The sequence below is a fragment of the Myotis lucifugus genome, unplaced genomic scaffold, assembly GCF_000147115.1.
Source record: "Myotis lucifugus unplaced genomic scaffold, Myoluc2.0 scaffold_122, whole genome shotgun sequence".
Taxonomy (NCBI): Eukaryota; Metazoa; Chordata; class Mammalia; order Chiroptera; family Vespertilionidae; genus Myotis; species Myotis lucifugus.
This window is the reverse complement of record NW_005871170.1, coordinates 1,740,115-1,762,022: the sequence shown is the minus strand read 5'-3', so window position 1 is coordinate 1,762,022 and position 21,908 is coordinate 1,740,115. Positions and strand designations below refer to the sequence as shown.

Genomic DNA, 21,908 nt, shown 5'->3' with positions numbered 1-21,908 from the left:
TCTCTTAGGAGCTTGTTTTGTGCTTTATACCAGACACAAAATAAGTAGCAAAGAGGTAGCGCAGCCCTGCATGCTGCAGAAAACACGGCTAGGAGCTGGGCTCCTGGGAGCCATGTCAAACTCACAAAGTAGCCGGGAGCAAGTTACCTAAATTCTCTGTGTTCTTCATCTATAAGGTGAGAATAACAAAAGTATCTGTGGAGATGAAAAACAAGCGACTATTATCAACATCCCTCACCAGAGTGGTACATTTGTTACCGTTAATGAACCTACATTGATACTCGGTGGGGGAGGCTGGGCATGCGCAAGGGCAAGAGGAATATGGGAAATCTCTGCACCCTCCTCTCCCGTTTGTTGTGAACTTAAAACTGCTCTAAAATTTAGTCTTTGGTAAAAACAAATAAATGAATTACTATGTGAAATAAGATTATTACAGCTACTGTTTGTTATGAAGGTGGTAACAAAAAAAATGCATTTCTTGTAGGTCCCTTAGAAGAAATTACAAAATTAAATCCTTTGAAAATATCCTCATTGATGATTTTATTCCAGTTTGGCAATTTGTCAAAAAATATCAATGCATGATCATATAAGTACAAAAATATAACTATATGCTTGTAAAAAGGCTGGTTGTTTCATTCACTTATTCAACAAATCTTTATTGAAAAATCTACTGTGAGTCAGGCATGGTGTTCAGCACTAGGGATATAGCTACAAATAAAAGAAATAAAATCTCTAGTCTCATAGAATTTAGAATATTGTGAGCTTTCATCTAGAATGTTTCCCTTAAAATATTTTAGGGTATGATATTTTAGGGTAAAATATTTCCCTTAAAAATATTTAGGGTATGATGTTTTGCCCTGCTGTAGTGCCAGGCCATGGACTGTTCTTAAATTCACACTGTCCTATGTACGGTTGGTGACAGAGAATCATTGTTTATTGTGATTCTGATATGCTAATGAAGCGGTACTGATTTACAAATAACTGTTTAATCTGTAATTAAAATCTGGAAGCTCTCTTAAAAATGCAGTTAAAATGCATATTCACTGGCCTGCAGTATTGAATATGCAATTGCAAAACATTAAGGAAAAGCATATCCTATTTATCACTCTCAATGAACCTTTCACCCTGGTCCCACTGGTTCCTGTCATCCATCCCATCAGTATGCTTCCAAAAGCAGTAACTGTTCTTGGGTCTGTGTGTGCCTAAGTATAAAATCAAAATCTGTAGGGTTTGATTTTTTTTTAATCACATATAAGCAAGTTTAAACACACACACACGCACATATTATCATATCCTCATTAAGATGATGGGCCCCTGACCATATCCTAATGCTTGCTCAGGAATCTGAAATTCATGTATGCAAAAGGAATTTTTCTTATCTTTCTGAAAGAAGAATGATAAATATTTATACACCCTTAACTCTTTCAGGCAGGCGCAGGATCATATTTTAGGAATGACAAGAAGCGGCTCGGGCTTTTTTTTCCAGCATGATTCATCTTTCCAATAGCTACTGAAAAATGAATTGTAGGTTTATCAATATTGGCCATTTTCCTCCTTTCTCCCCATTAAATATGCTTTGTCTTACTTCTCTGAAACCCTTTTGAGTCATGGCTTTGAAAAGGGAATACAAGAGTTATCTCTGCTTTTCAGGCAAGATTCCTCCAGGGACAGCGCGGCCCAGCAGGACTGCTGAGCATGCTCCCCACGCCCGGCCACATTCCTCCCACAGCCTCCACTTTGTTAGCTGGTTAGCAACGGCCTGGTCTGTACTCATATCCATCCAGTGTTGCTTTCTAACAGTTCTGAAGCAGTAATTAGATAGAGCCCCAAGACAGTTTTCTACTTGAAATTAAAATTTTCCCCTGACTACTTGAATCAAGATATCCAGTAGGAATGTGCTTCAGCTCACAGCGCTAGCTTCTGAGTAAATGGAAGATGCGTGAAATTTTGAACTTTACCCCTGACAGTAGGAGTGCTCTCAGCTGTCTTTACTAACAGTAGTCAAGCTTTCCCAGCACCTACACTGACTCCGGAATGCTAGGCTATAATCTGAAGACAATTCCAGACTCAAGCCTGGCAGTTATTTTAATTATTTCTTTCAGACAGGTAAACTGAATCCCTGAATGTTGCTCTATTCATTCTTTCATTCATCCTTGCACTCGGCAGCCATCATTAATCCCAGACCGTGTCAGCTCCGGAATGAAAGGCAGGACCAGTGGTGATGAGACAGTGACAGGCCTGGCCTGTCCTTGGGACACCACAGCCGCTGGCAGCAGACACTCCTTTCCCCACGGGGCCAGTGAGCGCTGCAGGACACCCTACTGGCCCTGCCTCCGGATGGAACACTTAATGTAGAAACACAGGACGTGTGAGTCTCAAGTGGCCTTATACGTTATTGATTTCAAATGAGGAAACTGGGGCCCCAAAGTGAAATGATTTGCTCAGAGTCAAAGAGCTAGTTAGTGGCAGAGATGAACTGAAGGCATCTTGACCCCCTAATTAATGCTCTTCAAGCTCTTCTCCTATGGGCTGAGGTTCTGTCTTAAAGGGAAGGAGCCTGCACCAATGGACCCAGAAGCCCTTATGTAAGATAGAAGGCCATAGACTGAAAGGTCTGTCACTGACTGGGCATTAAAATCAAAATTAGTGTGTTTTAAAATATAATGCAGTATAGAGTTTCTATTAATGTGTTACATCTGGATACTACTGTTGGTAAAACTTTAGGGTGGAAATAGGCAAGAATTTTTTTAAAAAAATTACAGTGTGATTTATCTGTTAAACAGGAGAAATTCACTAGGAGAGAGGATGAAAAGGAAATCCACTCTACTTGTAGGATGGAAGGCAGAAACCGGCTGGCTTTTAAATTCTGAGTAGGTCGCCACATAGAGAAAGGCTTTTAGGATTTGGGTGATGTCCCAAGTTTTATTTTAACTGTATAATGCCACATGCAGAGTATGTATAGCATTACAATGTCTCACACTAGGCCTCCAGTCTATAATGTTAAAGACTCGAATATTCTCAAGGTCTCTGTGTTCCTGCAGTGCTGTAACTTTACAGCAGTTTGGAAAATCCAGGCTTCCTAAACAGGTTCAATAGGTTTCCCCAGCTACTCAAGTGAATTGGCTCGTTTTTTGCATTTAGTCTCAGTAACCATTGCAGAGGTTCCCGTCTACATCTGTAATAAACAAACTTTCCTAGAGCAGCTTGCAGACCTGGCAGTCTTCAGGTTTAAGGAGGCTATGTGATATTGTGTTTGGCAGAAGAGGGTTTTAAAAAATATCAAAGCAGCCCTCATAACTAGATTCCTTTTGTTACTGACCAAAGAATATCGTGCAGAATTGGAAATTGTTTGGATTAAATAACTTCATCCGTTTCTTTCCCCTTCCCTCTCAGTCAGTCCTTCCCCCAAAGTGGATTGATATGGAAAAGTGCAGAGGATTACTGGAAGCTTTCATCTTCCTTAGTAATCACCCTAGAAGAATGTTCTTTTATTCTTGGTTAAAATTTATATGAAAACTGCCCACATGTTTACCTGCAACATCAATTTTCTTTTGTTGAGTTCCATGTTTTCTCAATTGTCTAGCATCAAGAGGAAATAGGGAGAGAGGATAAGACTGAATCAAACTTACTCCCATTACCAGTAAATTGCATCCTATGTGTATGTGTGTGTGTCTCTGTGTGTGTGTGCATGCGTTTGTGCATGCATGTGCTCACAGCTAATTACTGGGTACAATAAAATTTCATAGAATTTTAATTTAGCTTCATTAACTCTGAGACTGAAGTAATATTAAAAGGGAAAAACAGAATAGATAAAGAGAAGCAAATAGATCAATTTTCTTTAAATAAAGACATTTTAGGGGGAACTCATATTCCTTTATGTAGGTCACCATTGCCATTTCTCAATATTATATACCTATAAACTGCATAGCAGGACTTGTGTGTGCTTGAAGAAGCTACATTTTCTCAGCAGGAGAGGAAATCGGGATCAAGCTTTGAGATGCAGGTGCACAGGAACACAAGTGGGCTCTTCAGCCTGCAGCCTGAATGCCAGGCCAATAAAGCAGAAGCTCTCAAGCTGAGCTCTCAGGGTCTCCCAGAGCTGAGCCAAGAAGTGTGGGGGTGGGGAGAGGGAGCCGAGAGAATAATTGTTATTCAGTCTTCTTAATGAGATGTATTGCCCACTGCCCAAAGACTGTGGCAGTGTCTTTTGTTATGCTAATTAGACGCCCTTAGAGCTGGGCTGTCTTTGATTTCGGCTTAATCCTTTCTTCTTCCTCAGCCTCAATCCCGACTGGCAAATGGTTGAAAGATGGTGTGTACTGCATGTGTTATTTATTGCTCGCATCTATGCTGAGTTCTTTGGTAACAGGGTTGATAATGAAAGATTTATCTTACCAATGGCGGTACGTGTTTTGGACATCCTTTTGGGGCTTTTGAAAAAAAATGAATTTGAGAATGATCGATTTCTGCGTGTTTAGTCCAAATAACATTGCTTTTTATATGGTTGCTTTTGTAGCTATACAGAATGGGAAATGACAGATTGGAAAATTTAGATATCCTCTCATTGGGTGCCTAGATTTTCCTAAAAATAACAAGCATTTTGTCATGGCTTAGCTTTTGGGGAGGCTGTGGTCAACCAGAAAGATGGAAGCAATAATTTAAAGGTCAAAAAGAAAAATTTAGCAATTCAAAATTCCTGCCTTTACAATTTATAGACATTTATGCATTCTTTCCTAAAATTAAAGTGTTTCATTTACATGATCATTGCAATTAAGAGTGGATGGTGATAAGTTAAAAGTATTTTCAAATGATAAATATGATTCCTTCTAAATAATGAAATGGAAAGTTTCTGTTAAATCCTTAAAAACTAGATAGTAATGTTTTAGAGCAGCCTGTCCAATAGAAATATAGTGTGAACCACAGCTTTTTTTTTAAAGTTTTCTGGTAGCTACACTAAAAAGGTGAAAAGAAAGAAGTGACATTAATTTTAATATACTGTATTTAACCCAATATCTCAAAAATATTTCAATGTGTATCAAAATAAAATTAATAAGTAGTTCTCATTCAATATTCATGTTCACTTTTTGAAATCTGGTGTGTGTTTCACACTGGAGAGTATTTTGCAGCTCATCTCCGCTGGGATTTGCCACATTTTAAGTGCTCAACAGCCACGTGTTGCTAATGGCCACTGCACTAGCTGGTGCAGACTTAGAGTCAATCAGTGATGCACCTGCTCAAAAACAAATGTCGGGATAAAATCCATGAGTTGTGTGACTTTGACCACATCACTTAATCTCGAACGGGCCTTGGTCTCCTCATCTGTAAAATGAAGCTTTCCAACTTAATGACTTATTAATTCCTCCACCCTTGCCAGCTCTGAATTCATGGTTCCAAAAAATTCACATTTAGAGGCTGGGTGAGCTGCAACTGATCCATCCTCTTCTATAATTTAATGTTTGAAAAGGAGCCTTCTTTCCCCACAAAGAAAACTGGAGTGTCCTCACCACACCCACACCTTCTTTCTTCCGAATGTCTGAATTTTCTTTGGGTTCTTGTCTTATACTGTTTTGATAAAGTGTTTGGTGTGTAGGAGACTGCAGGTACCTGGCTCTCAGCAATCATCTCCCAGTGCTGTTGGAATGAGAGCTTTGAGCAAAGGTTGAGGAGAATTGGCAAGTAATTCCTTATGTTACTAGATTACATGAACACTAAATCTCTAAAAGTCAGTTGTCTGTCTCTTTGTAATCTAGCTCATTTATTGTGTCATCAGTGAAACAAAAATTCTAAACACGCTTTCCAGGAAGGCAGTCTGTCAGTCGTTCTGAGCTGTACGTGGTCACCTTTGTGCCTTGTTGAGAAGCTCATGAAAGGAGATTGGCACAGGCTTCTGAGGAATGACTGATGGAGACCAATGAGGAAAAGACCAGGAAGGTGGGAGTGATGGAGACAGTTGTTCAATCTCAAAATTGAGCTTTTAGTAAAAAAGGGTTCCACACGTAGTCCCACATTGGCCCCACTTAGCCATTCCATTATTAGGCTCTCATAGATGATACTACTGACCATAGCACTTTGGATAGTTATAAGGTTGAGCACTTGCCTATACTGCCTAGCCCAGGGGTGGGCAAACTTTTTGACTCGAGGGCCACAATGGGTTCTTAAACTGGACCGGAGGGCCGGAACAAAAGCATGGATGGAGTGTTTGTGTGAACTAATATAAATTCCAAGTAAACATCATTACATAAAAGGGTACGGTCTCTTTTTTTTTTTAGTTTTATTCATTTCAAACGGGCCGGATCCAGCCCGCAGGCCGTAGTTTGCCCACGGCTGGCCTAGAGTGTCCCTGGTGTGGAAAAAATAGCTCTAACATACTTGCACCAGGCCTGTGATAAGGAAGGGCAACTTGCTTGGGTTTGTTAAGAGAGAGTAGACCTCATGTAATGTGTTCTTACCAGGATTTTTTAAAATTCCACCAAAGCCATGTAGGTAACCCTTAGAATGTTCTGGAATACCAAAAATGTCCAAGCAGGTGGCTCAGAGTTGGCTGTTTTTTGAACTGGACATTCAGTTAGCACTCAGCTATAGGTCTCTGATGCTGAAAAGGGATCAGGTTGGCCTTTGTCATATAACTTGCTGTTAAGAATTATTGCAGCCAAACCAACAAAGCACTGTTCCTGTGCTTTACCGTCAGCTCTCAGCCAGCAGATGGAATAGTTTTATCATTAAGGATGGGATTTTGCCTCCAACTGGGAAGAGACTCCCTTGGGTTGTCTTTCTCTGACTGGGTTGAGCACATGGCTAGAAAAAATATTAGCCGGTGTTTGAAGAAAACAGCACACCTGGCTGTTGTCAGAAGAAATGTCATAGTCTGACTCAATCCAACTGAACCACCTATATCTCGTGTCATTGCTTGGGTGGAAGGACTTTAAAAAGCCAAATTATTTTTCAGTTGTCCTTCATGTTTACGTTATTTCTGAAATATGAGGAAGGAATAATAGGGCCACTAAGATGCTCCTGGCAATTAATAAATACATATAGGTTAAATACTTAAAGGAACATTCTTTCCATTTGGAATGTATTTAATTGTATTAATAAGTAAAGCTGAAGAAGGTGGTTTAACACAGAAGATACTGTTTAAAATCGATTTAAAAATCTAATAGAATGTATTTTCTGACATAGTTTAAAAGTCACATACAAGGCCAGCCACTTTGACAATAAACTGTCCAACATCTCTTAAAAATCCTTAACTAGAGCAGTAAACTAACGGCAAGCATTTTGAGTACGATGGCCTACGAGTCTCATTACTTGTTTTCTGTGCTATCATCATTTTTGACACACATTCCTGTGCCATGGCCCTGTTTCATTATTGAATAGCATTGTGGAGTAAGGATATTAAATTTTAATGTTATTGCTATTATTACTGTTGACTGTTTTTAGCATAAGTGTGCTGGTTCTTTAATTCTAGCTTTGCAGGGCCAGAAAACAGAAGTGTACATAAACAGTCAGGAAAATGACTGTATACCCTGGAGACCCTGCATCACGTGCTCTGCCTGCTGTGAATGATGGATCAAAATGGAAAGGTTATCATTTTCATTAGCCAGGAAAGAACAAGACCATACTTTTTTCCGAGTGTAATTACGGTGGTTCACTGGCAACATTACACTGCAGTAATTAGTCTAAAGGTGTATGTGAGGGCAGGCTCTTGCACAGACACTAGAAATATTATTTCAGAGTTTAAGGTCACAGCCTTGTGTTTAACATGTTCCATGCAGCTTTGGGGGGGGAAATAAAAATAAAAAACTAATTTGACTGGAACTAAAGAAGGACATTTGTTATTTCCCAAAGTCATGTATTCAGAAACCAGTCAGGTAGAAAAATTGTTTTTTATTACCTGCAATAAAAAAAGCACACATCTCTCTTTCTCTCTCTCTCTCTCTCTCTCTCTCTCTCAAATCAATCAATAAACAATTTTTGAAAAGGAAAAGGGATATCTTTCTTAGGATTATACAGAAGTAGCATGTCAGAATATCTTGTAGGATAAACAGAGATAGAATTCAAGTTTATTAGGAACTTGATGTACATAATTATGAGAGCTTTTTGATATGTGTGTTTTAATCTCCATTTTTCCCTCAGGCAATTGGACAGAAAAATTAATTGCTAGAAATTTTTCATGGGAAGCAAATAATTTCTTTACCTTCTTATAAGTGTTTTGAAGAAATAAATATTTCTCTTACACTAGTTCTCAAATATATATCTGTCCTTTGTGAATGTTTTTCAGATACTCTGGGCAGTTATACTGAAATATTGAACTCTAACCTCATCTAACCATTCAGAGTAGAAATTGAATTGAAATTATTTTCCAAAACCACATCTCAGCTTTTCTGTTTAAAGGAAAACAAAAGTGAAAAGGGGGGAATAGTAGAGAAAAGTAAATTTGAAGTAAAGTTTATATATTAAGTCATATGTAACTTTAAAATAAACTTTTTGTTTCTTCCTGTCCAAGGAGTATTTATACCAGTAACATTTCTTACTGGGTTAGAAGTGAAGGCCCAGATACTATAATGATTTTGTTTAATTTTAGTATTGTTTGCTTGTCTTGAAGCAATTCTTTTTAGTTTCTCTCTTGAAATCCTTATATAGCCATGCTGAATACTGTTTGTTTTAGGACAAATGGAGAAGTAGAGTGTACTTGAATGAGCATTCATTCAGGGACCAAATTCTGTTGGAAACCACTGCTTTTTAACGCTAATGTGTTTTGTGTGTGTTATCTGCCATATGGTTAGTGATGTTTCTCACAACTTCAGACACTCGGGAAAATTTAAGCAGAGATGTGACACAAATAACACAGCTTAGCTGATTATGTAATAGTACTGAAAAATCTACCCAAAAATTGAATTTAAAAAAACATTGCTTTTTGTTTGTCACAGATGTTTCTCTACTCAAAGAAAAGTCATGTGCTGCAGAATTAGATCCATGATGTTGTATGTTTTCTACAGCTAGCAGTTAAATAGGAGGCTCAAGTAGAGGGAATCGCCCCAGACTTCCTTTTCTTCCCTCAGCCTCTGTGCGAATCTCCACATTTGGTGGGACCTCAGTTTCCCCCTCCGTGAAATCAGACAGTGCAAAGCCCCTTCAGGTTTTTACCTTCTTTGTCAAGTTAGGGAAATAGTGTCTTTATTTTCTGCCTTTGTGGCTTAAAGAAACGCTTAAGAGCTTTCCTCATACTTTTTCAGCAGGTCGTAGAAAGTTGTACCACCTCCTTCTTTCATAGCCAGGCCCCAGTTCCCAGGAACTCCAAGTCACCAGTAATGTGGGACCAGGGGTGGCGGGGTCCTGCACCTTCCCTCACTTCAGTGACCCATTCTGTGAAATGGATGGGTGGTTTTAAAAGACTATTTTTATAATTCATTTTCATAAAATGTCTTTTAAAGTCAGTTTTAGATGGACTAACTGAAGTTCTGCACATCCTAGGAAACATTGCTTTCTCCACTGACATTTGATGAGTGTAGGAGAGTATGCCTAGCTTGTGAAAGCAGGCACGAGGACAGACAGCCACTTTTCACAAGTCCTGACTGATGTCCTGAAGGTCAAACTTTGCCAGTGGAAACTGAGTGTACCATAGAAATACTATAGCAGGAGGGTTGTATTCCCACCCCAAGCTCTTTAATGTTGTAGAAATTAAATAGGCATTTTAAGCTGTCAACTATAAATTATATATCTCTAAGGCAAATCAAAAGGAAAAGGGTGCCCTGGCCGAGTAGCTCAGTTGGTTAGAGCATTGTTCTGAAACGCCAATGTTGAGGGTTCGATCCCCACTCAGGGCACATACAAGAAGCAACCAATAAATCCATAAATAAGTGGAGTAACAAAATCAGTGTCTCTCTCTCTCTCTCTCTCATTGGAAAGATTTTGACAGGCTTCTTTAGGTTCAGGTTTCTTGATGGGTATTAAGGATTATGTTGTTACTTTAAGGGCAGCAAGAAATTAGCTGCAATTTACAGAGGGCTTTAAGCATACATTTACTGTCAGAAAAAGGAGCCTGGATTTAAAGTATTTCCTTATCTGAAACCTTGCGGGCACACCAGCCCCTAACCTACAGATCTGCCATCAACGATGACTTACAGTTTTGGAACTGAGAGGTCCTTTAAATATTATAACCCACTTCCTGTTCAGTCCTACTCTCCTCTCTCCACCGGCATGTCACTTCTACCAAACTCACTTTTTCAATGAGGAATGTGAAGGCCCAAAATGTAGTCAAATCTTTTTTATCTTAAAAACAATCTACCCAAACCCTGAGTCTTCCCACTCTTCTGTCCAATTCAAATATGTAGAATAGGATGTTTTGAGTAACACTTCTTCTCCCCCAGTTTCCGCTAGAACTATGCATTTCTGCTTCTGACCATTCCTTCTCCTGCCTCATCACTTTCAAACCCTTTCTTCCTTTCTTTGGGGGAGTGGGGGTGGGGGTATTGTATTGTGTGTTTAGCACCCCAAGTCAAGTCTCCTTCCAGCACCATTTATCCTCCCTATACTCTTTTCAACCTCCCTTACCCAGCTTTCCCTCTGGTACTCATCATACTGTTGTCTTTGTCTATGAGTTGTTTTTTTCATTACTTAATCCCTTCACCTTTTTCACCCAGCCCAGAACCCTCCTCCCAATGAGGACATATCTCACTGTCATTTTAATTTGCATTTCTCTGATGATTGGTGACACTGAGCTCTTTTCATATGTCTCTTGGCCATCTGTATGTCCTCTTTGAAGAATTGTCTACTTAGGTCTTTTGCTCATATTTTAATTGGGTTGTTTGGTTTTTTGGTATTGAGTTTTATAAGTTCTTTGGATATTAACCCTTTATCAGATTTATCATTGGCAAATATGTTCTCCCATTCATTGGCTTGTCTTTTAATTTTGTTCATGGTTTCCTTTGCTGCGCAAAAATTTTTTAGTTTGATGTAGTTCCATTTGTTTACTTTTTCTTTTGTTTCTCTTGCCCAAGATGATATATCAGAAAAAATAATGCTACCAGTAATGTCTGAGATTTTGCTGCCTATGTTTTTTTTCTTCTAGAATTTTTATGGTCTAACATTTAAGTCTTTAATCCATTTTGAGTGTATTCTTGTGTATGCTGTAAGAAGGTCGTCTAGTTTCACTTTTTTGCATGTATCTGTCAGATTTTCTCAACACCATTTATTGAATAGACTATCTTTACCCCATTGTATGTTTTTGCCTCCTTTGTCAAATATTAATTGACCATAAAGTTGTGGGTTTATTTTAAGCACCCCTATTGTATTCCATTGATCTATATATCTGTTTTTATGCCAGTACCATGCTGTTTTGATTACAATGGTCGTATAGTATAGTTTGATATCAGATAGCATGATTCCTCCAATTTTATTCTTCTTTCTCAAGATTGCCATGGCTAGTTAGCTTTTTTGTGGTTCTATATAAATTTTTGTAATATTGTTCTAGTTCTGTGAAATATGCCATTGATGTCTTGATAGGAATTACGTTGAATTTGTAGATTGCTTTGGGTAGTTTGCACATTTTAATGATGTGAATTCTTCCACTTATTTGTATCTTCTTTAATTTCTTTCTTCAGTGTCTTATAATTTTGCAAGTACAAGCCTTTTACCTCCTTGGCTAAATTTATTCCTAGGTATTGGTTTTAATCAGTTGTGAATGGAATTGTTTTCTTAGTTTTCCATTCTGATAGTTCATTATTAGTGTAAAAAATGCAACTGATTTCTGGATATTAATTTTGTATCCTGCTACTTTACTGAATTCATTTATCAGTTCTAGTATTTTTTTTGGGGGGGGGGGGTGGAATCTTTAGGATTCTCTATATACAGTATTGTGTCATCTGCAAATTTGACAGTTTTACTTCTTCCTTTCCAATTTGGATGCCTTGTATTTCCTCTTCTTGTCTGATTGCTGTGGCTAGTACTTCCAGTACTGTCTTGTTCCTGATCTTAAGGGAAATGCTTGTAGTTTTTGCCTATTGAGTATGATACAGCTGTGGGTTTGTCACATATAACCTTCATTACATTGAGGTATGTTCCTTCTTCCCCTTTCTTCCTAGCCTTGACTATTCTGGTTACCTTAAAGCCACCTTCTAGACCATTTTTTTGGTTTACAATTCCACTTTTATCTTAATCATCTCTGCTGAACAGCCATATTTTGCTATTAGTCACAAAGTTCATAAAAACATCATTTTCAACTTTATACATTTGTAGAAGTTGGTTCATTTTAAAAATTACGCAGCATTCTTTTTGTTATCTTGTTCTGAAAAAGGTTTGTTTTAAGCCCGTGGTGTAACCTTGCATTTCTGTCAGAGGATCCAGTTGGTAGAGAAGGTTCTATCAATGGTAGTGAGGTAGCCATAGAAGCTACTTCCCAGGGAAATATCAGAAGGTCATGTGAGACACAGCTCATCTCCATCATTATCTGTAAAACAGACTGTTCTGATCACTTCTAGGGGATTATCTTAGTCATTAGCATAATACATGGATGGGTGCTTGTTGTCCTGTTGTCTTAGGATATATGTGGCCTTTTTTTCTTCGGATACCCTGCCTTTTTCCTCTTAGACTGGGATTTCTTGCTAGATAACAGAGACATTGGTAGGCAAAGCTGGATGACCATCCTCACTCTTGTTAAGTGCAGTTCTTTAACCACACGAGGTTAAAGGAGAAAACAGTTGGAAAGTATAGGGGGAGGTGGCTCATTAAAAAAAAAAAAAAGTGAGGTTTATTATACATGTTCTTAGCCCATAAGGTTCCTCACTGTCACTAAGGCAAAGTTACATCTTCCAGAGTTCCCTTCCTTAACATCATTGTTGTTTTAAGGTTATTTGAAATAGCTGATTATCTTAAAGGTTGTATTTTATATTCATTTCATTGAAACTTTATCCTTACAAAAATATTGAGGACGTGTATTAGTTTTTGTTGGTATTTTAGGGGGTGGGGATAGATTGTAGCAGCTTTTGATCAAGGCCTTAGCTTTCTTATGCTCATTTTTGCCCAGTATTCTCTGAGGAATTTTAAGAGCCTCACCAGTGAGATGAAATATCCATGGCTGAGAGGACAAAAAGGGTGACTGGAGAGTTGTTTGCATAAATGACTGCACATAGCAATTTTCCTGAATCCCTTTGGCAAATAATAGTTAAATACTCACCTACAAATAGTTCTCTGATGGTTGATCGAAAGCCCTGCCCTCTACTGTATAAACATAGCAAGTCTTCTAACTCTGTGTATACGTATATTATCATCATTATGTCCAGATAAAATAGGACAGCCCCAAAACGATGACCACATTCACTCTAACAAGAGGAAAGAACCAGCATACAGTTTCAGTGTCTCTACTATCCCATATTATTGTTAGACTAATTTCCTGAAAACTTAATGTTACATGGAGTGTAATTGCAAATTTCCTTAAGAACCATTGAGAGACACTTATCCTAACTTATAAGCAACTCACACTGTGAAATGTATGCAAACATTCTAAGTTTTTTTTTACAGAAAAATATACTTCAGTGAAACCCAGTATTCATCAGGTTGTGTTTTTTTTTTAATAAAGCTCAAAGTAGAAGTTGCAGGAACTTACTTTTGTTGCCATCTGATTTTTAAAAGAAATTAGTGTTGCAGGAACTATTACTAATTTTCAGAAAGTGAACTAAGTCTTTGATAAGTATCATGCTAGAAACCTTACAATCTTTGACTTAGGAGGTTACCTTTTGAATGAGATAGTAAAAAAAAAATAGTAAATTACGGTGCATTTAGGTATTGGCATTGTACATAGAAGAGGGTGTGTTTTTAAATTGTATTGGTGGTCTGTTTAGTGCAGCTGTGTTTATGTTTCCTAAATGGGAATTGCCTGAATGTGTTGGCAAGTCCCTACCTATGAAACTGGGGATTGCTTTTTTAAATCTTCATGCCAGCGTGCTTTAATATGGAGGGTCATATTTACCAAGTAACAAAGGCAAATGTAGTTCCGGGCACAGTCATTCAATACAGTCATCCAATATTTGCTACATCAGACATTTTGACAACCTTGTAAAAATCAGTAATTGATACTTTAAATGTTACATTTCACAGTGGGATAAACTTAGAAATGGTAGAATATTTTAGAAGTCACATTTCTTTATCCCATATTTTGTCTGATTTAACTTCTTGGTTATTGAAAATGCATGCTTAGATAATAAATATAGATACATATAGGTTGATCCTGTAGAGAATTAACAGTCCCCTATTTTTGCTGTATTTCTCTTAAAAAATATGAATATGGGGTCATGGCTGCAACATAGAGGAGACGGTTGCCTGTGACAGAGAAAATGTATATGACAAATAAATAGCTGTGTGAATTAATTAGTAATTTCAGAATAGTATGTGAAATGTTTAGATGCAAGCTCTTAATGACTAGTTTTTGGAAGCATTTTCTTTAGTGTTATATTCCCCATAACTCAAATTAATGTTTATTACTACTCTTTCATATTGCCAAAATATTTTCATGAATTTGGATTAGAAGCAGCTTGTTCTGGCTTGTTTTGCAGCCTTGTTTCAAGAAACAAAGTGATATTTAGAAGATTTTTGTAAGTCTTAGAAGCCTTAATTATCTTATGCTGAAGGAGGAAATAAAATCAAGTTTTGTTTCATAGTTAAGAATATAAGATTTCATACTGGGCTCATTTTTATTACCAAATAGTTAATAAAGTCTTTCAGGAAATTTGAATGGGTGATTCTTTTATTACCTGTTAAGTAACTAGCAATTTAGAGCCTACTTTAAATTCAAGAGGATGCTACTTACTGGGCTGGCATTTGTTTTGAATTCTTAGGTGTTTGCCCATATCATTCCTTTTTTTCTCCCCTTCTCTTCCCAGATTGGTGAAAGACAACAAGTGTTAGTAACAGAAGAATCCTTTGATTCCAAGTTTTATGTTGCACACAATCGATTCTATGAGCAGGTAAGAGATATTTCTGTGTTCCTAAATTTTCTCCAAAATGAAAAAGAGTTCTGAAAGTAAGTCTGCTTAAGCAAAAGGAACTTAAAAGTGGGGAGGGTTGTAGAATCTTGTGCAGCAAGGCATTTTATAGCATCCAGCCAGGCGGACTGGCATGGGCCTTATCTTCGTGGCTTAGTCTGCAGAACATTCTTTATAAAGGAATACATGTATTTCAGTCCTCACTATCTTTGCGGGGGCCAGCCTTAGGCTTTTGGGAGTTTGGAACAGGCAGCTGTCCCTGCCAGCATCCCCACAGCCTGGCAGAGTCCTGTCCAGAGGCAGGAAGGATGTCTGCACCGGCGACATCAGCGGGGAAGGGCAGGGATTTCCTCTCACTGTCAAGGCACTCATGCAGGTTTCATGGTTGGTTGGTTTTTTAGTTCTGTTTAGTTTTAGAATTTGTTTTTATAACTCCCACCTTGATAAAAATGCTGGGAGCAAAGGAACAAGAGTCTGTTCCTTGGATTCAACTCCGATTGTGTGAGGAGAGCAGTGTAAGGGTCAAAATGACTTTACTTTGAGAATTTTCTCCAAACCCAACCCCAAGGGCTCTTTCCCAGCGAGCCTCCCTTGCCTCCCCAGTAGCCAGATTCTGCCTCAGCATTTGGGACTCCACTTGCCCAGGAGGTAAAGCCATTGGAAAGTGATGGAAGGAAACAGCATGCCTCCTCGAGGGGCGTCCGGATATGGAGATGGGATATGCCCTCTCAGGAGGGGGACTTGCATGGGGACAGGGATTTCATGGGTCATCCTGGATTGTACTAACTTTCAAGATCAAAGAGAAGTGGATCTTTTTTTTCTATGGGTCATGGCCAGAATTAGAGCTTTGGAAGGCTCTTGAGACCACTGTGGGCAAGTCATGCAGGGGATAGTCAAAGGCAGCCCACTGCGCCTGTGAGCGGGGAGGCAGTAGCTAAGAGGCCTCAGGCACTGATGTGCCACCAGGAGCCATCTCAGACGGGCCTGGGTCCTCAGGAAAGGTGGGGAGCTTTTCCAGACCCAGACTAAACAAGCCCTGTCCGGTACCTGTGGAGGAAGGATTTCCACCACTCGTGTTTGAGCTGAGTCTCTCCCCACTTTCCATCTCATTAATTGACTCCAGAGGGCGGCTTTCCTACCCAGGCCCGCTCTCTGCTCAGCCTGGGGAGGAGCTTGATTGTGTTTTCATTGCCTCTTCCCTCTCCTTTCTCTTGCCATCTGGGTTTCTGCCTCAGCGGGGAACTTTTTCCCCCTTCATTTTAAAGGCAATGGCATGCCTCATTAGCTGTTTCCTCCAATTTAAAGCAGCCGGGCTTTTTCCAATTATTAAAACCGGAGGGGGAAAAACACTGAGCCCTTCATTCAGATCAAGGCAGCAGATCAAGGGGAGTTATTTTCCCCCAGAATCACACCAGATCTCCCCAGGATAGTTTACTCTGGAGATTTTCTCGTCTTATAAAAGTTGATTTAAAAGGGCTTTCATATTCTGATACTAAAGCCCTCTTAGTCCGTCTGCTTACCGTGAGTAACTCGCCACCCAGGTGACCTTGCTACACTTTGATGAAGCGGTGGACTCCGTGGTCATGAAAATCAGACTCAGAAGGACCGAGATCCACCGCGGCCTCTGAGAAACCGGCTGTGCAGCCTCTGCCTCCTCTGACCTTTTTGTCTCTACAACTAAGTTCCAGAGATTTCACAGGAATTATTTTCCTACTGAGATGAGTTCCAGAAGGAAAGATTGCATCAAGATATCAAAGTCTTGCTGGGTTAGAATTAGTCTCTTTATTCTGGATCCCAACTTTAAAAGATTGGCCAGTAGCTAGTCCTAAAATAGAGGGAGACATAATGCATACAGACTACCTCTAAGTCCCAAAGCAGGGGAGAGATTTGCTCGAGGTAAACAAGTGCTTTTACCCGAAATCTAGTGGAAAGAGACCATAGGACAGTTTCCTGTGGACCAGCCAGAGTACCCTTCCAAAGTAGTTGGTTCTATGTGGAGTTAGAGCTCGCAAATACATGCGTTTTATTACAGAGCAAAAGAACTGAATGGCAACCAGTTAAAGGAGCTATTTACCTCCATGTTACCCATGTTTGGAATATTGAAAAGGTTGCTTTTAAGTGTTCTTTCTCGTCCCCCAAAACACACACTTGTGCACGCACGCACACATATACATGCACACAAACATGCAGGCCTTTATTTGAAGTGTCTACTCAAACCAGAACTTTGATAGCTAACTTGGAAGGTATTAAAAGTAGGGGGCTTTCATCAGCGTTGTCTTGGTTTCCCTCATTGCATGGGACAGCCAAGAGCAGAATATCAAAGGCCTGTCCAAAAGTGACTGGCTGCCTGCTGGGATTTCCCAGGTCTGCCTCCCACATGCCTGAGGACAGCAGGCGTCCTGCAATGCAGGAGGCTGTCTGCAGCAGCTCCTCCCAGAGTGCCAGCCCTTCCCCCCAGGTCCCCACCCAGGTCCTGGAGCAGCTGGAAGATAGAGCCCACTTGGGGTGGATCTCAGAATAGAAAAGGACATTAGTTGACAGCTGAGGAATTCTGAATAAAGTGGGACTTTACTTCATAGTCAGACACCAATAATGGCTCATTCACTGTGACAAGTCCGGCAGACTGGTGTACAGTGTTTTCCTGGGGAAACTGAGTAGGGCTATACAGGAACTCTGTGCTCCCTTTGCAGCAATTCTATAAATTTAAAACTGTTCTAAAATTAAAAGTTTATTTTAAAATTGAGCCTTCTGAACCCTTTTTAAAGGTTTTAGTGCCAAAGAACCCCACATTCATGGGGAAAATGGTCGAAGTGGACATTTATGAATCCGGAAAGCATTTTATGAAAGGGCAGCCAGTAGCAGACGCCAAAGTCTACACACCATCCATCAGCAAACCATTAGCCAAAGGAGAAGTCTCAGGCTTGACCGCGGTGAGTAAAAGGTGCTCCCCTCCACCCTGCCAGTAAGAAGCAGCTGGGGCGGCGCAGGGTGCAGACTGTGGCTCCGTGGCTCTGTAATTCACAGCCCCCTCTCTGTGCCTGCAGGAGGCTGCAGTCCTTTCCCGCAGATTGAAATCTGAAATGGAAAGATGCAGTTCTGCTGATGCCTTTAGCTTTTTTTTTTTTTCTTCTCTGCCTGTTAAGGGAATAAGCTGTTTCTGCTTCTGGTCTAGATGCAGAAGGCAAATGCCATTATTTTCAAGTGAAAGATGTAACACCAAAGATGGTCAGACCCGGTGTGTGTCTGTGTCAGTAAATCCTGAGTGGAACCGGCTGAGGGAAGACATAGTTTCTTGCTTTATGAAGCTCTTTATAATATAGTAAAACCTTTAGTTAAACAGGCACTAAACCATGTCAGTATATGTGCTTATGGTGCCTTTCTCTCAGGCAGCGATTTTCAACCTTTTTCATCTCATGGCACACATAAACTAATTACTAAAATCCTGTGGGGCACAAAAAACATATTTTATGTCAACCTCGCAAAAAATAGGTATAATTTTTTAAATATATTTGTATTGATTTCAGAAAGGAAGGGAGAGGGAGAGAGAGAAAGAAACATCAATGATGAGAGAGAAAATCGTTGATTGGCTGCCTGGAACCAGGCATGTGCCCTGACCAGGAATCAAACCATGACCTCCTGGTTCATAGATCATTGCTCAACCACCGAGACATGCTGGCCGGGCAGGCTGTTGTCAATTTTTTATTTGACAATCTAAGAGAAAAGAGGTCAGTGCCCTGACTAAATAGTCAGGTATTGCATGTTTTAAAAATTCTTACGGTGCCTGAGATGGCACACGGGTTGAAAATCACTGCTCTAGGGTGTTAGCTGAATATCTGCTTTAGTCATGTGGACTGAAAACGAAACTTTTTTTTTATTTCTATAAAACAGTAACCTGACCACTATTTTATACCTTGGTAAATATGGCTGTTTGCCAAGCTCTCTCTTACATTTCATTGAGCTACAGTTGTAAAAGCTGATGGAGTGTGAAATGAAAATGTGTATCACATTTCTAAGCATCATTTGATGTCCTTTCTCTAGCACAATTGTTAAACACTCCAAGAAAAGTATATAGCAATGACTTCATGTACGGAAAAAAGATAAGTGGTATTTATCTGGCCATATAATTCCAAAATTGTTTTAATATATGTATTATCTTTTCCCTCAAAATATACTGCCAGGTATGTTAATTAGACTTTGAGAGTAGGGACAAAGAGGGTACCATTATCTATACTCTCACTTAGAATGTGACACACTCTGGTGTCCCAATCTGAGTGACCCCTCATGAGCTTGACAAGTACATGTGAGAACTGTGTGCATCGCATGTGACTGATAACGGAATGACGCAGACTCGCCTTTGTCCGGACCCTGCCAAGTGTGTCATCCTGCTTGGCCAGGAGTGAACTGGAAAACTCGATAAGCATAACCACTAATGTTTGCTGTTATTTTGAAAAGAAATCATACTTGGAGTTGGGGTGGATGGCCAAGAGGGAACAGTGAAACCCAGCATTTAAATGATATTGCTAGAAATGTGGCTTTTACATCAGAAATGCTTAAAGAAAATTGGCTTATCTTTTGTTGTTCTACACAGTGTGTTTTACAAGTTTGCTTTTAAATTGCTACAATAAAAAAAAGATCACAACAAATGGTAATAGATGGCAAATTGTTATTCCAAGGGCCCTGCCTGATTTAACTCTTTCATGTATGCCTATTAAAAAGGATGGAGTTTTAAAACATCATCATTAATAATACAGAAATCAGGAAAAGCAGTACCATTTTATTCGGTTTTTTTACTATTGTGTTCCTCTCTAGAAGAGTAGCCCTACTTAAATTCCATGGGGCAGCCTTTTCTATTCTACTCTTCCCCCTCCGGCCTGTGCAATGGTGCTGTCAGCACTGCTGCCGCTGGCCCTCCTCTGAGCTGAGATGGTCCAGAAGAGGCCTGGGAATGGCCTTACAGTGTGCATGAGGCCCCAGGGTCAGGAATATTGAATTGGGTGCTAACATTAAGGGAAATACCAGGCAAGTCCGTTACCACCATGTGTGACTTCATATAAATTAAGGAACATAGCTTTATGCTTCATTATTTGTCAACTTTAAAGACTAAAAATATGCCAAACTCAGGGTCGAAAAGCCTTCTTCAGTGAATTTGTCCTGATGTTAAAATGTTTTGGCTGATGATAGGAATTAAAGTAAATTAAGCAAGAAGAGAACAGATTCTGTTTTGTAGGCTTGAGAAGTAGATGGTAGAGGTTATAATCATGGCTCAGACATTTTGGGGCTCTTTGAACTTGATAAAGGTGCTGGCACTCTTGGATGAAAAGAACCAGCTTAACCGTGTGGATGGAGCATGGCCTTGGGCTCAGCTGGACCTGGGTTTGCATCTAGACTTGCCAGTGGACCCGAGGCACGTGGCTCCTGAGCGTTAGTCTGTTAAGTGGGAATGATGATATCTCTCTCATGGGGTTGTTGAAAGGAATACATTCAGTCGTGTGTATAAGCCACCGAATCCCATTCCTGGAACATGGTCAGGAGTTACTAAGTGGTCATTGTCCCTTTCCCTCACACCTAGTCCCATCTGGAAAGAACAGACTCTGCAGATGACCTGGTTCTGACATATTCGGTTTTGTTCATTATTTTACCCTGAACATGGTATGCAGAGGCAGGAGAGGGAGTGAATTTCTCTGTGAGGATCATCTACTCAGCGCTTGAAAACCAATCCCAGCTGAATTTCTGTCTTTCTGAATTTTCTAGGCTTTCCTGAGTTTTCTGGTATGATAACCTTCCCTACACACGTCGTAAAGAATTCTGGAGAGGCCAAAGCACCTAAAGCAAAATATTGTGTTACAAATTATTTTCCTTAGTAAATGCATTTTCTTAATTGGGAATGTTATGATTAATCTTTAAGTATTTAGTCCCTGCTACGTTGGGCTTCTTTAGTCTGACTTTAGGCCCTGTGACGTTTTTCATCAGATGGTGAGAATAGCAGATGGGGCAGAAGCCCAGCCCGGGCGGGTCACGAGCTCCGGACTATAGAATTTGCTGTAACGGGTTTTTGTGACCTTTCGCGCATCTCACAGGTTGTCTCTGAGATTCTGTGATTGAAATATTGCATTTGATAAAAATGGATTGAATGCCTACCCTGTGGCAGGACTGTAGATTCTATAAATATTAATAGAAAACAGACCTTGTATTTTCAAATAATAATAGTTGCCCAGAACATGATGGAAAAAGAAAGCCATAATAAAGTCAAAAGGTTGCTGCCCTCTAAGAAATGATATTCTAGTGGAAACAATACTTAGTGACATATTTTTATGATTATTACTGTTCTTCTTTTCAGTTTGGGTAGAGGAATGGAGGAATAGAAGAAGGAGAGAATAGGAAAAATAGATGAAATTAGTCTGAATAACAGTAGGGAAGATGGGAGCGAAAATGCCACCTCCAACCTGATAGGGAACATTTCTGAATAATATCTTTTAAGGATAATTCATTTTAGAAAAAAGGTTATATAAAAGTTATCCAATGGACGGCTCATAGAGTTCAAAGGGATACATATAAATCAGAGAGCCCTGGTGGGTGTGGCTCAGTTGGTTGGGTGTTGTGCTGTGCACCGAAAGGTTGCCGGTTTGATTCCAGGTCAGGGCACATGCCCGGGTTGCTGGTTCAATCCCAGGTAGGGGTATGCAGGAGGCAGATGATCAGTGTTTCTCTCTCTTTCTCCCTTCCTCTTTCTCTAAAAATCAATAAAATATTTTCAATATGCATAAAAATCAAAGAAAGGATAGGTCAAAAACTTTTGTCTGGAAACTGTCAGGAGACTTAGGAGGAAGAAGGGAATGGGAAGCAGTAATTCTTAAGAAGGTTATTATAAAAATGGTGGTGGAGATAGGCAAAAGCTGTATGTGGATGTGGGTGGGTGTTGGTGGGTGTCGGGGGAGT

At 39.6% G+C, this 21,908-nt stretch overlaps 1 protein-coding gene across 4 annotated transcripts in view; it reads left to right on the top strand.

The window, feature by feature from the left end:
• CDKAL1 (CDK5 regulatory subunit associated protein 1 like 1) overlaps positions 1 to 21,908 on the top strand; it is a 628,254-nt gene that overhangs the window by 580,577 nt on the left and 25,769 nt on the right. For all 4 annotated transcript variants that reach the window (XM_006093745.3, XM_006093747.3, XM_023758088.1 and 1 more), the window contains 2 exons: positions 14,871 to 14,954; positions 17,738 to 17,902. In XM_006093745.3, the coding sequence (XP_006093807.1) occupies positions 14,871 to 14,954; positions 17,738 to 17,902 (249 nt within the window). The remainder of the gene's footprint in view (positions 1 to 14,870; positions 14,955 to 17,737; positions 17,903 to 21,908) is intronic.